This window comes from Dermacentor silvarum, chromosome 1 (assembly GCF_013339745.2).
Source record: "Dermacentor silvarum isolate Dsil-2018 chromosome 1, BIME_Dsil_1.4, whole genome shotgun sequence".
In the NCBI taxonomy this organism is placed as follows: Eukaryota; Metazoa; Arthropoda; class Arachnida; order Ixodida; family Ixodidae; genus Dermacentor; species Dermacentor silvarum.
The window spans coordinates 410,769,492-410,782,424 of NC_051154.1; the positions used below are offsets into that span (position 1 = coordinate 410,769,492).

General features: G+C 46.2%; 1 protein-coding gene across 1 annotated transcript in view; it reads right to left on the reverse strand.

Moving 5' to 3' along the window:
• Positions 1-308: 308 nt before the first annotated feature.
• The window catches only part of LOC119447155 (WD repeat-containing protein 5), a 35,794-nt gene continuing 23,169 nt past the window's right edge, over positions 309-12,933 (reverse strand). The window contains exons 8-15 of the mRNA XM_037711480.2: positions 11,537-11,620; positions 11,412-11,467; positions 9,923-9,969; positions 9,250-9,325; positions 1,976-2,009; positions 939-1,013; positions 604-691; positions 309-532 (exon numbers count right to left, since the gene is read on the reverse strand). Of these exons, the coding sequence (XP_037567408.1) occupies positions 432-532; positions 604-691; positions 939-1,013; positions 1,976-2,009; positions 9,250-9,325; positions 9,923-9,969; positions 11,412-11,467; positions 11,537-11,620 (561 nt within the window). The 3' untranslated portion in view covers positions 309-431. The remainder of the gene's footprint in view (positions 533-603; positions 692-938; positions 1,014-1,975; positions 2,010-9,249; positions 9,326-9,922; positions 9,970-11,411; positions 11,468-11,536; positions 11,621-12,933) is intronic.

Here is a 12,933-nt window from a genome sequence, read left to right on the forward strand (position 1 = left end):
AGCAAGTTAAAGGGTCACAAGCAGCCATCAGACTGTCAGAAGCGGCAGTACTTGGCCGAAAGTGGTGCCAAAGAAAAAAAAGGAACAGCCACTGCAAGAAAGAATGGGCCAAGGCTGCAAGCCGTGCCTGGCCTCTTATGTCCAGCATATGTCCCATTACAACACTGATACAAAGATGTGCAAACATCGCTTGCAGTTGGCGATTAGTGAAAGTCACTAATGTAATGCCGGATCTTTATACTTACTGTCTCGTGTACTTATAAATGATCACGCCATGCACTTTTCTAGTGAAATAAAAAAAAGACAGGTTGGCTTTGGCAGAGTGCCACCAAACTTTAATGGTACACAGACACACGGTTTTATACAGGGGTGAAACATGTGAGAACCTACATTGGAGTGCAATGCGTCAAATAAAAACTTAAAAATGGCTTTTAGGTGTCACTCCGCCACAGCTTTATGGTCTTGTCATTTTCCAAAGCGGCTGAAGCAATGATGTTCTCTGTGGGGTGGCATGCCGTGCAAAGGACCACATCTGCGCACAACAAATGAGGCCTGTCAATAGGCTGCAGTACCATGCAGTTAAAAAAAAACTGCCACACACACCTGTGTGCCCTTGCAGCTTCTGCATCACCTCCTTGGTCTGCAGGTTCCAGATGTACACACAGTTGTCCTCTGATCCGGACACTATCCACTGCGCAGAAGCGGCACTTTGTTAGCACCACCTCAAATGCACTTGACTGACAGCAGCCCTGAGAGAGCAGGACTGCTGCTGTTCTCTACGAAATGCCAAAGTGAACCTAAACTGTAACACGCTTTCAAGCGCATCATTCATTTAATACAGCGAATAGTTTTCAAAAAGGCCTACACTGGAAATCGTGGTTTCTGCACAACTTTTTATGAACCATAACCACTGAAGAGGTGGGAAAACGAGCTCTCACCTTGCCGCCAGTGACAGAGAAGTTTGCAAAGATGCAGTACTTTTCATTCCTGTGCCCTGTGTACGTCTTGAGACACTGCAGAGGGAACGTTTGATTGGTGCACAAGAAACGCACAATGCCTCAGAAAGCCAGCTCAACTCAAGCAACAGTGGATGACTTTGCAGGCGGTGCTAAAAATGAATTAAACATATGCAACACACAAACACGCTTTACAATGCCAATATACCTCACGCTAGAAAGTAAGCTCAACTGTGCAATATCAGTGCAGTATGCCAGAAAGCCCATGCATTTCCAATTAAAATATGCACAAGTTAATTGCTTTCAAAACTCGTCAGACCGTCCCTCGAGTATGCAGATATAATTTCGAGTCCTTACCAAAAGCATTTCATCAAGTAAAGCAAGTTGAAAGTTGGCTGCACAATATATAAAGGCTTATTCACACTAGGCTGACACGACATCGATTTTGGTCGGCCGACTGATGGCGACAGTGTTTTCCTTTCTGTAAACTGCCGTCGTCAACAGTCGGCAGACCAAAATCGGTGTCGTGTCGGCCTAGTGTGAATGAGCCTTAACAAATACACACGACTAACCAGGACAAGGACACAACATACTTTACCTGCAAGACAAATGCAGCAGCAGCAAGATCATGTGCATAAGTGCTCATTATTGCCAGATTGGAACTGGAATCATTTACTGATTGTATTGATGCTCTAGTAAACTGTCTTGTTTACCACAGGACTCACAGTTTTGAAAAATGCGGATGGAGGTGGCTTTCATCACACTGAGCCCCCACCACAGAAGTTGTGGCTTCAGCCGCATGGTGATCATCATGCAACCTTCGTGTTTGGCCTTGTTTCCCTTTGTTGGCTGCTCTCTCAAATTGATTGGTTGAAAGAAAAACGTCCAGTTGTCAGTAAACCCCCCGCAGGCAGTGCCAGATTGTGCACCCTATAATAACTGGCACACACATCTCAGCATGGCTGCAGTGGCGCCACTCAAAGCATTACACAGGTGTCGTGAGAAATGCAGCAACCCACCTTTCCCTTGCTGTAGTCCCACAACTTTAGTGTGCTGAAATAAAGAGACAACCATGTTAACAGTGAAGTGCACGTCCCCACTCACTGGTCAAATCATACCTGGGCCCATCATGCTGCTCTTACTGACTCAGCAGGGCCATATTTCTCTTTTGGTTGTTGTTGCAAAGGAAACAATTAAAAAATAACACTACCTTTTCTATCAGGACCACAATAAAGTTTACTGCCTACCTACTACCTTTTTCTAAAATGTTTCTCTAAATAAAGCAGGCGGTGCAGAATCTCTAGGGCACCCAAGGGGCAGAGGGGGGATCAAAGCTGGCCTGCACGTGCCAAGGGTGTATAAGATCGGCTGTCCACTATCGCAGACAGCCAATTTTGTATGCAAACACCCCCTGGCACGTGATGGATGGACGATCTGCTGACGATCAGCTCACCGGCGAAAAAATATCTGGATGTGCATGCGGTAGTGAAAAACATCTCAGATGAAGGCGCGCGTACAGCGGCCGTGCTGTGAAGGGAGTCGCAAGGCTATATCGCCACTGCGAGAGCCAAAAAGTCATGGGATGACGAGAATTACAGCTTCCGCACAACTTTTACGCAAAATAGAAACAGGATATGCTCATTCATTCAGTAAAAACATGTCAACGTAGTAAACATTTTCTTATTGTTTTCTTGATACCCTCGATAATTTGACATTCGGTTAATTTGGACATTTTTTTCTGGTCCCATGAAATCCGAATTAACGAGATTTTACAGTCGAACCCACTTATAACGATACCGGTTTTAACAATATATTGGTTATAACAATGAGAAGGTGCTGCATCGTCAACTGTTGTATGTTTCCTATGGTGAAATAACACCTTACTACAACGCTCCCAGGCCACATTATCGGTTATAACAATGAAGTCAGGCCACTGGGTGTCCATGCCGAAAGGTAATGGAATGCGAAATCCTTGAAAATAAAAAACAAAATTTGAGTCGCCGCACCTCGCCGCGCTGTTTTCCAGCCTTCTCCACATCGCCAGCCTCGCGCAACTCTCTTCCGTCGCCTTCCATCGCTCCAAAAACTAATGGGCTGCGCCCATAGCGCTACGCCGCACCTCCCTCCAAAACACGAATGGACCGCGCCAACTGCGCTGACTGCCTGATAGCGCTGCGGCTGCAAGATTGTGCGCTGGCCGGCTGGCCCCTCATTCCGCGCAGTTCTGCTAACGGCTTTATGCGCTTGTCTTTGTTGGCTACGTGGAAGTCGTTCCTGGCTGCTGAAACGGAAGACGGCTGATCCGCCCGCTGATCATTGGCAATGCACGACATTGCCGGTGAAAAGAAAGCGCACTGATATATATTTAGAAACAAAGTGCTTTAACCGATGAGGCGATCGTCGCGAACATGCTTGCATCGGATAGCAACGACGGCAGCGATGACGCGGCAGGGCAGGCTGCCTCACTGTTGTCCTCACAGCAGGCCCTGCAGATGATTCAGTCCCTGCGAGACTTCATTTTAGCGTGGTGACCTTCCACTACACTACGTGGAGTACCTGGATAGCTTGGAGAAGGAAGTCGGCAAGGTTCACGTAAAGCAAGCAAGACTGACGGACGTGGGGTTTTCTCGTGCAAGCTAGTGAGAAGTACGTGGCGAGATGCTCGTGGCTATCTCGCCCCACCGTCTCTTTTGGACTTCTCAAGCTGAAAGGCTGCCACGGCAACCTCACATTTTTTTAAAGGCCCTTTTTGAGGCTGCATGTCACTTGCCGCCCGTGACCCCGCTTTGCAGTCGTTATAGCAGTGCCACTCTTGAACGCCGACAGTCGCGCCTTGTTACACGTGATTGGAGCGCGGAGGAAGCAGAATTTAACAGTTAAACGAGTCAACACAATGAGCAGCCAGATGGAGGAAGGTGGTGGGGAGGGCCTCCCCACCATTATAGTTTTCTCACAAGAGCTATGCCATCCCTGTATTTTGACTTTTTATTGTGATAGCAATTATACGGGCACTCCAAGTGGATTTCTGCCATCGGCGTCGCCACGCGCTTTCACGGGGAAGGAGGGAGGGGAGGCGACGTTTAGCTGCGGCACCAAATGCGTATTTATATAAAAACGTTGCAAGGCGAAAAGGGGGTAAAGACTTCCGACGCTGCTCGACGAGTGTCCCATTCTGATCTCGTCGAAAACCTCCGAGCCGCCCCCAAAAGCACCAGCAATAGTCGCCAACGCCACGCGCGTTCGGTGCGAATGCGTGAAAAACGCCGACGGCGTCGACAACAGTTCTGCGCGTTGCTGGTGCTGCTGCATGTCCAAGTTTATACAGCTGATAAAACTACTATCCTTACTGCGTATAGCTCTCTACTAATTTGCTATCGCAATTGATGCTTCGCCTTTCGGGTGAAACTGCGACATTTTTTTTCATGTAACCCGGTTACAACAATTATCGGTTATAACAATGAAATTTTCATGGCATTTGAATATTGTTATAAGTGGGTTCGTTCGACTGTACTAATAAATGTGATATGTACAATTGTGTTTATTTTCATCCTATGCAAGGTGTATGTTTTATGCACCACGCAACTTTAATGCAATGTTTGTGCTATGCTGAAAACCAGGTGGATGGACAGTGCGAGACGTGTCGCGAGGCAATGGTGGGGACATTGGCCAAGAACAACAGGTTTTCTGATTATGCTTTGAGAGTTAATTCATGCGCCTGAAGGCCATTACATAAGGAGTGCAAGAAACAGGGAAGAAGACGTGACACAATCGGCCATGAACACATCTCAAGTGCCCGATTAAAAGTACATACACCAATAATTTGCATCCAGCAAGTGCAGTAAAATAGCGAATGATAACTTGTAAACAGTCGAACCCACTTATAACAATACTCAAGTGCCACGAAAATTCCATTATTACAACCGATAATTGTTATAACCGGGTTGCATAAAAAAATTAATCAAAATAGGGAGATGGCAGAGCTGCTGTGAAAAAACTATAACGGCAGGGAGGCTAAAGCCCCGCAAACTTTGTAAAGTAGCGACACGCTTTGAAGAATGCCGCCTCCTCCTTGCATGCCCTGTTCGAGTTTTTAAGTCGTTCGCTTGCTTGTTCGTTCAACTATTAGTTCGTACAGCCACTATGTCTCCGAGACGCACTTGCTGTAAGGCACTAAGGCTGGTGCATCCGTGCCCTTTGCCAGCCTTTGAGCGTTACAGCTTATACGCGCCGCAAATTCAAGTGGCAAGGACGGCGCGGATTACTTAGGTTACTGAGGGTTTGCTGGAGGCCAGGATGTTGGCATTCGATCGTAAACATATAATTACAACCTTTGGCAACAAGACCTTGCGACACACGCTTGACAAATGTAGTGCACGCGATACATTCAGAGTCACCATGCTATGGCGTTAGTGCTTGTTTAGATACTTATAAAAATAGTTATCAAAACAAGAAAAAAAGCTGGTGTCACTGAATTTGTATATTGACATGTGTACTTGTTTATCTTTCACCGGTGACCGCTTTTCACTGGCTAAGAAATGTTAAACGTTGTCGCTTGGCGCAGGACGCACCTGCATGTATCGGAAGTTTCTCGAACGTTATCGCTGCTTCTATCCGTTGTCTGCTGTCGCCAACGGTTACCTAATCTGATTGTATGACCGACGCGAATTTTGTAGTACTTTCTGGAAGACACGCAGGTACCAGGGTTTACTCGGGAACCTTCGATGACTCATGTATAAAAGCCGACGCGTTTCGCCGCTGATCAGATTTAGACAATCGCCGACTGTGTTTGCTGCTATCGTTGTGCTTCGAGTGCAAATTGCTTTTGTGGGCACAGGTTCGTTTCGTCATTCACAGTTTTGAGACAATTTCTTCACCGTCACTACTACGTGACAATCTATACATATATATAACCCTCCATATAGAAATTCTATGCTATACACGAAGTTACTCAGAGCTAGATAGCCAACGCGAACACACTTAAAGCGCATGGCTTTGCTATGCGTGCATTCACTCTGCGAACGGTCGTCTGCTACGCTCAAGCAATGTCGCCACAGTCGAGGAGGGAGCGCGAAAGAGAGGAGAAACGAGGAGTGAAGGCGGAGGTGGAGAGTGTCGCTACTTTACGAAGTTTCAGGGGCTTTAGGGGAGGCCAGTGCCCCTTACTCCTTCCGGCTGCTGATTGTGTTGATTCATTTAACTCTGCTTCCTGGGCGGATCAGCCATCTTCCGTTTCAGCGACAAGTCAAATAAGGCTCAGAAACCATGTAGCCAAGAACGACTTCAACACAACCAACAAGATCAAGCACAAGTGACTTAATCATTGGAAGAACTGCACAGAATGAGGGGCCAGCAGGCAAGTGAGCAATCTGGGAGCAGTGCCCAGCGCTATCAGCACAGTTGGTGCAGTCCATTCATGATTCGGAGGGAGGCGTAGCGTAGAGCTATGGGCGCAGCCCAATTGTGTTCGGAGGGGTGGAAGGGTGATGGGAGAGAGGCGCGCCAGACTGACGATGCAGGTAAGGCAGGAAAACAGTGTGCAGCGGCATGCAGCGGCTCGAATTTTAAGGCGAAAGCCTTAAAGGCGATACTGCGCCGTGAAAAAGATGGCCGACGCTGCAAAGAGTAAAAACACGTCAACAAATGCTCGGAATCTCCCTGTAAACAAAGTAAATTAGTGGCTTTGAAAAGAAAATTTTGTACATTTTGGTCTGGGTCGGAACAGCACCAGAGCCTCCAGGGTGCGAGAGGAGCACGCTTCTGGCTTACTAAAAGTGTGCTTAGTGCATGCATAACAGAGACGCGCTCGTGCCACTGCTCGTGCGTTCGTCGTCGTCTCCCTGGCTTCAATGCCATTCATTACGCCAGCATTCCCATACTGCCCCTCCCTGTGCGAAAGTGCTCACGGCACTGGCCGACTACCAGTAGGTACGGCGGTTTTGGCGATTTCTGTCGTGTGCTCTGATTCAACAGAGGTGGTACAAAAAAATAAGCAAGTGCTACACGTTTGTAAAACGTGAAGGCGAAAGCCTGATTGCACACTTGGCACACAGTTAACACAATTCTTCCTAAACGTATCGTGACAAAGAGTGTGCCAAGAATGCAATCAGGCTTTCGCCGTAGTGTTTTACAAATGAGTAACACTTGCTTAATTTTCTCTTTGTTTTTTCTTTTCAAGAATTTCGCATTCCATTACCTTTTGGCACAGACACCCAGTAGCCAGACTTCATCGTTATAACTGATAATGTGGCATAGGGGCATTGTAGTAAGCAGGTTATTTCAACATTACACACATGCAGAAGTTGACGGTGCAGTAGCTTCTCATTGTTACAAGCGATATATTGTTAAAACTGGTATGGTTATATATAGGTGGGCTCGATTGTACCAGTACTGCAGGTTAGGCCACCGTTTGTTTATGGCCACATTTAGTGCATTGCAAAGTGGGGTCACCCTTTGAGGTGTCTACTTACAGGAAGAGACAGCTGCAAATAAAATTTCAATTTCATCAACTGCACTTGAGTTGCCAACAACCACTGGAAGATTACCCAGGTGCCACAATGCACAAAAAGAACCAAGCTGCTAAAAGCATCTGCCACTTGTGTGAGGCTCCAAAGACAACATATCGCGGTGGTTGACATCATTGAACCAATTTGTTCCATGATACACCACTCGCTTCAACATGTAAGGATTGTTATGGAATGGGGCACACCACATCATCACCATCAGTCTACATAAATCCCCATAATGTGATGGCAATTTTCTGACCCATTTTCTTGAAGTAATTTCAGTTGGTGCATGTTACATGATTGCCTCTCAACCCACATGATGAAGCGACACAAAATGTGCTTGTACACAACAATGTTGACTACCTTTGACCATACTGATCATACAAGTCACCATGTGCCACGTTCTCCACTATAAAGAATGATTTCCTTTGGAATATAGTTGATTCTGCTTACAAAAAGTTGAGCAAGTTAGACTGCCTTCACTATAATACAATAAGAGTTTTCATCAGGTCCTATTGGGAATGACTGCATTTCAAGGTTTTGTAGCAGTTAATGTGGAAAAATCTAGAATTTTAGCAACTTCCAAAGGCCCAACAAAACATTTTCAACGACCAAATCAACATTATGTTTGACAACAAAAAACAAAATTACACACAAAAAAAGACTTGGCAGAGGCTGCCAACAGGACAGGACTGGCTTGACATTTTGATTGCACTATCATTTAGGTTGGATGTCCAAGCAAAATCCACTAAGCATGGCAGGATTTAAGGTACAAGAACAGGCTTAGACGTGCAATCCATCAGAAAAACGTTCGTTGCAACATTGCTCCTTTGACAAGAGAACTACACTGTGGTGTCCTGAAAGTGCACATGAAGGAGTTGACCAGCTGACGTTCTTTATACACAGGCATCTGGCAGACAAGTATGCAGACAGCAGGACCCTCTACAGCAGAGCTTCACATTCCCAAATTGTGCAGTGTTCAGTTTAAACAAGCAATACATTTCCATTGCAAACTCTCACGAAACACAATGTTTGGTTGTGTTTTTACTATAGCTACAGTACAGAGGTGAGGAACAAAAGATTCCTGGGACATGACAAGCTTGGCGATATAAGAATCTCAAGTAAAAATGTGCACTGCATAGAACATGAATATGATTTGGCAAGACACCATCATTTCAACCATAACTTTGCTCTGCGTGTCACTTGAACACGGGGGACAGAGGCACGTTTGAACAAGTTGAAATAGAACCTGGTCACAGTGTGCCTCATTGATTGCCCAGCACATTGTGAAGACCATAGTACTGACACTGCAAAACAAGCTAGGTCAGCTGCCACATGGGAGGCTGTTTGCTTTTTGTTGACTTTTTCAGAACCTTTTTGCAATTCTTTCAAACAAGCATAACTTTGTTCTCAAATATTCTTTTAGGCAAATTATCTTACACTTGAAACTTTGGGTAACAGCGCAAACAGACGACCACAAGAAGGGAGACACGGACACACGTCCGTGTCTCCCTTCTTGTGGTCGTCTGTTTGCGCTGTTACCCAAAGTTTCAAGATGTACCAACTCGCCCAAAAAGAAGTATTGATGAAATATCTTACACTTGGTGAAGCACAACAAATGGTGTGACAACTTTCGATAAGGCTTCCTTTGTAGCAAAGCATGCTTATTGGATCTCTGGTATTTCATCATTCCTCACAAGTTTCAGTTCAGGACTCATCTATGCAAGTGCCAAAAATGATTTTGTTGTACTCTATAGGGTAGACTGAAGTAGGGATGGCCCAACACTCACTTGTCCAGGGTGGCTGCCAGGATGTACTTCCCGTTTGGTGAGAACTTGACAAAGGACACAGGTGGGTTGTCATCATCTGTGGGGTTCGTACAATCAAACCTTGCCACCACACTCCTCCAGAATGCTCGGGCAATTTAAAACAAAACTGGGAGCCACACAGTAAATCTCTCATAAAACAGTGACCCCCCCCTATAAAGTTGACTGCACTAGCAAGACCTTAGCCAAACAATGAAATCCACAGCCAGCTCATGCACAAGTCGGTGTAGCAGCCAAGAATGTGGCTGGGAACCACAGTAGAACTAGAGGCACCTAGTTTGACATTTCGCAGTTGGACATCTTGTAAGCATTCCCACTGAAGTGACATATTTCCCACATGCTGCATAAAGTAGTAGAGAGTTGATTATTTAAGCTAAATGCACATCCCGATTTACTATGCATCCATCTAACCCAGCTGAAGATTAATGCCACTTGCTATGAGCAATTTTATAAAAATGTGACAAAAATAACCAATATATACTGGTGCCCGATAGAAAGTGTTGCCATAAATGATCATGCAGTTGTTTTGAAGTGAGCACATGACTAAGCCCAAGATTGGCTGCTGACACCAGTCCACACTATGCAGCAAATGCAGTGAGTGCATGACAGGGAATCAACGGGGGAAGGTGTCACTCACCTATCAGGGTCTTCAAGCACTGGCCCGAGGCGGTGTCCCAAATGCGGCTGCACACAAGACACACACCGCATTCCAACAAAACTGCACTGATCAAGCCATGAGTAAACTAGTGGCCCCAATTATCCTGCGCAGCCAACAACTACCGCCATGGCCAACACAGCATGTTGTCACACCAAGTGAACAGAATTATGGCATCTTGCGCTAGCGCTTTTGATCACGCCGACTGATAAGTGCCATCCGCACGTAAAACCACAGGCCACCATTCTTCAAGATGCATCATGCATACATTTCTTTTCATCAAGGCGCTTGTAAGCTCACTTCTGGTTGTCCCAACATTTGCATACCTGTCAACCTGTTAGCATACGCAGAAATCCAGCGGACACCAAGGAAGAGACACTTTATTAACAATGATTTAGACGCAGAGACTTACGAAGCGCATAGACCACAGTGACGTTTTTTGGGACTTTGCTCTGGCCTGTTTGGCCTACTTCAGGAACCTGTCAATAAACTTAATCCAAGCATGTACCCCTCGGGCCACAAGAGGTGCCAGCACTATTTCTTTTCTTGTATGCATTTCTGGCAATCTTGCTTTGCCCCATCTTTCAACTTGGAACTTTTCTGAGAACCAAATTATTTTTCCTAAAGCTTGACACAACATTCACAAAATCGTAAAACGACCCAGGTATTATGCATTTGGGAGCATCTCCGCTAGACCACATGTAGGGTGCTGGGCTGGCAAGAGGTCCATCCTCTACATTTGCATGACATCTTCTGTACTGTAGAGAAACATTTACCTTTTACTTTGCTTGTCTATAGGTTCGCTAAGCTCCACCGAGACAGATGCTGCCACTAAAGAGGTCGCTAATGCGGTCACCATAGGGGTCAGGTGCGTGCGTGGTACTGAAGTTTGAATTATCCAGCGAAGGACAATTTTAGGATCGAAATAACGAAACTTTGAGCCCAAAGAAATGCATGGGCGCCGACTGGGACCGACCGAATTAACTGAAAAAATTAAATTAACCAGATAATGGAAGTCGACTGTGATCACACTGCGTGAGCATTACTTGTCGCCATCTTGTGTTGGCAATAGTGGCTCCGACAGTAGGCCATTGTGAACACTGCAAATGCGGTTCCGTTTTCATATCAGACTGCACCCCACAGCTAATTTCTGGAACAATTTTGATGGGGAAATGTGCACATTAGAATCGGGTAAATACTGAACCGTTCATTGTGAACGACCATTTTCACTTGAATATAAGCATTTTCGGGAGGGGATGACGTGATGAACGTATTCACCGTCCTCTAAGCTCCCCCAACATAGATGCTGCCACTGAAGGGGTTGCAATTGGGGGTCACCATTGGAGTCGGGACCAGTCAAGTTGGAATCATTCGGCAAAGGCCATTGTTAGGATGGAAATAATTAAAATTTGGCCCCACAGAAAAGCACCAAGCTAGCTAATCCGAGTCTACTTGCGGTGCAGCCACTTACCAGAGCCCATCATAGCTGCTGGAGACGATCAGAGAGCCGTCCCGGTTGAAGTGCACCTGCAACACAGCTGGTTAGTAGAGAACCTGCCCCTGCCCCCCCCCCCCACTGGCAGCACGTGCACTCACAGCAGACACAGGATCTGAGTGGGCTGGCAGAGTCTTGAGGCACTTGCCAGTCTTGACGTCCCAGATGCGCACACTCTCGTCAAACTGCAAGGGAAGACCTGCATTGCATCATTTGGGACACAGCAGCCACACACAGCCACGCACACTGCATTATTGGGCTACTTGCATTCACATTCTCTTCAATCCATGAAAAGCCAGCAACTGAAAGAATGGCGACTAATGTTTTGCTGAAGCATGCAGCTGCACACATTTGGTACACATTCAGCACAAGACGCTATATAGTGCGACACTTGTCAATGCCTCTGGGCACTCTGCCATCTCGACAGTGAGCACACACTTTGGCACGCTACTCCCTTGCCCACCACACACGCCAGTGTGGCATGTGCCACTTGGCCAGCTCCTCATTCTACATGAGCAGGCACCTCTGATAGTGCACAAAATAGACGCTGCGACACACACAACTAGTCTAGGGCTGCATAGGCCGATTTGTAAAAAAATGTCACATACTTGGCAAAAGAATGCACAAATAAGGCCAATACGCATAAACACGGGTCCCTTCCTACAATCAAGGGATAGCGTAGTCAAAGGCTGGCTAATGCATTTGATGTGAGCAGCTCCAACTACTAACCTCTTCTTCATTACATTATGCAGTCTCACCAAATCGCCTAACGTTGTGCAGAACAAACCCGTAAAAAGCTACGGTAGTTCATCGTACCTATTTCATTTTTGCAAGCCCTGCTAAGAAACACTATTTTTCTTTCTCTGCAAATGGCATCCTTTTAAAGGGGGTTTACAAACCGACTAAAACAAGTCAGATGTGCATCCAGTTCCTCGATTTAGGGAAACAACACATTGCGTATGGGCCCATTCTGGCACTGGATCGAACGCAATCAGCGCTCCGATGAACGCGCACCAGAACACATCAAAGTGCTCAGACGTTCCACCGAGCGACACCCACATTCAAAGACAACTGCGGTGTCCGAGCTTGCCGGTGACATCAATCCCCGCCAGGATATATAAAGGGCTCGCTGACAATAAACAGGGGCTTCTTGGTTTGGGGCTTGGACGCTTGTCTTCTGTGTTCTTCCTTCAGTGCCACCGCCCCAAGATTGGCTGCCCACACTGCATCATCTCACAATTGAGTGCGTCATTCGCGTGCGCTGCCTAGAGTGGAAAATCACAATCCTAGATGCAGTCTGGACATTTTGTTTCGATTGCTCTTTTTCTCACAGGTCTTTTCAGTCTTCCTTATTGGCTCAGACGTCACTGCATTTGAACCAATGAGGAAGGCCGTGCATGAATCAAACACCACTGAGGGTTTCTCTTGTTACACCCTTTCATTTCCTTTTCTTTCTAACAGATTCTGGGGCTCAGATTTAGCTTTTCTTGCTCACTCT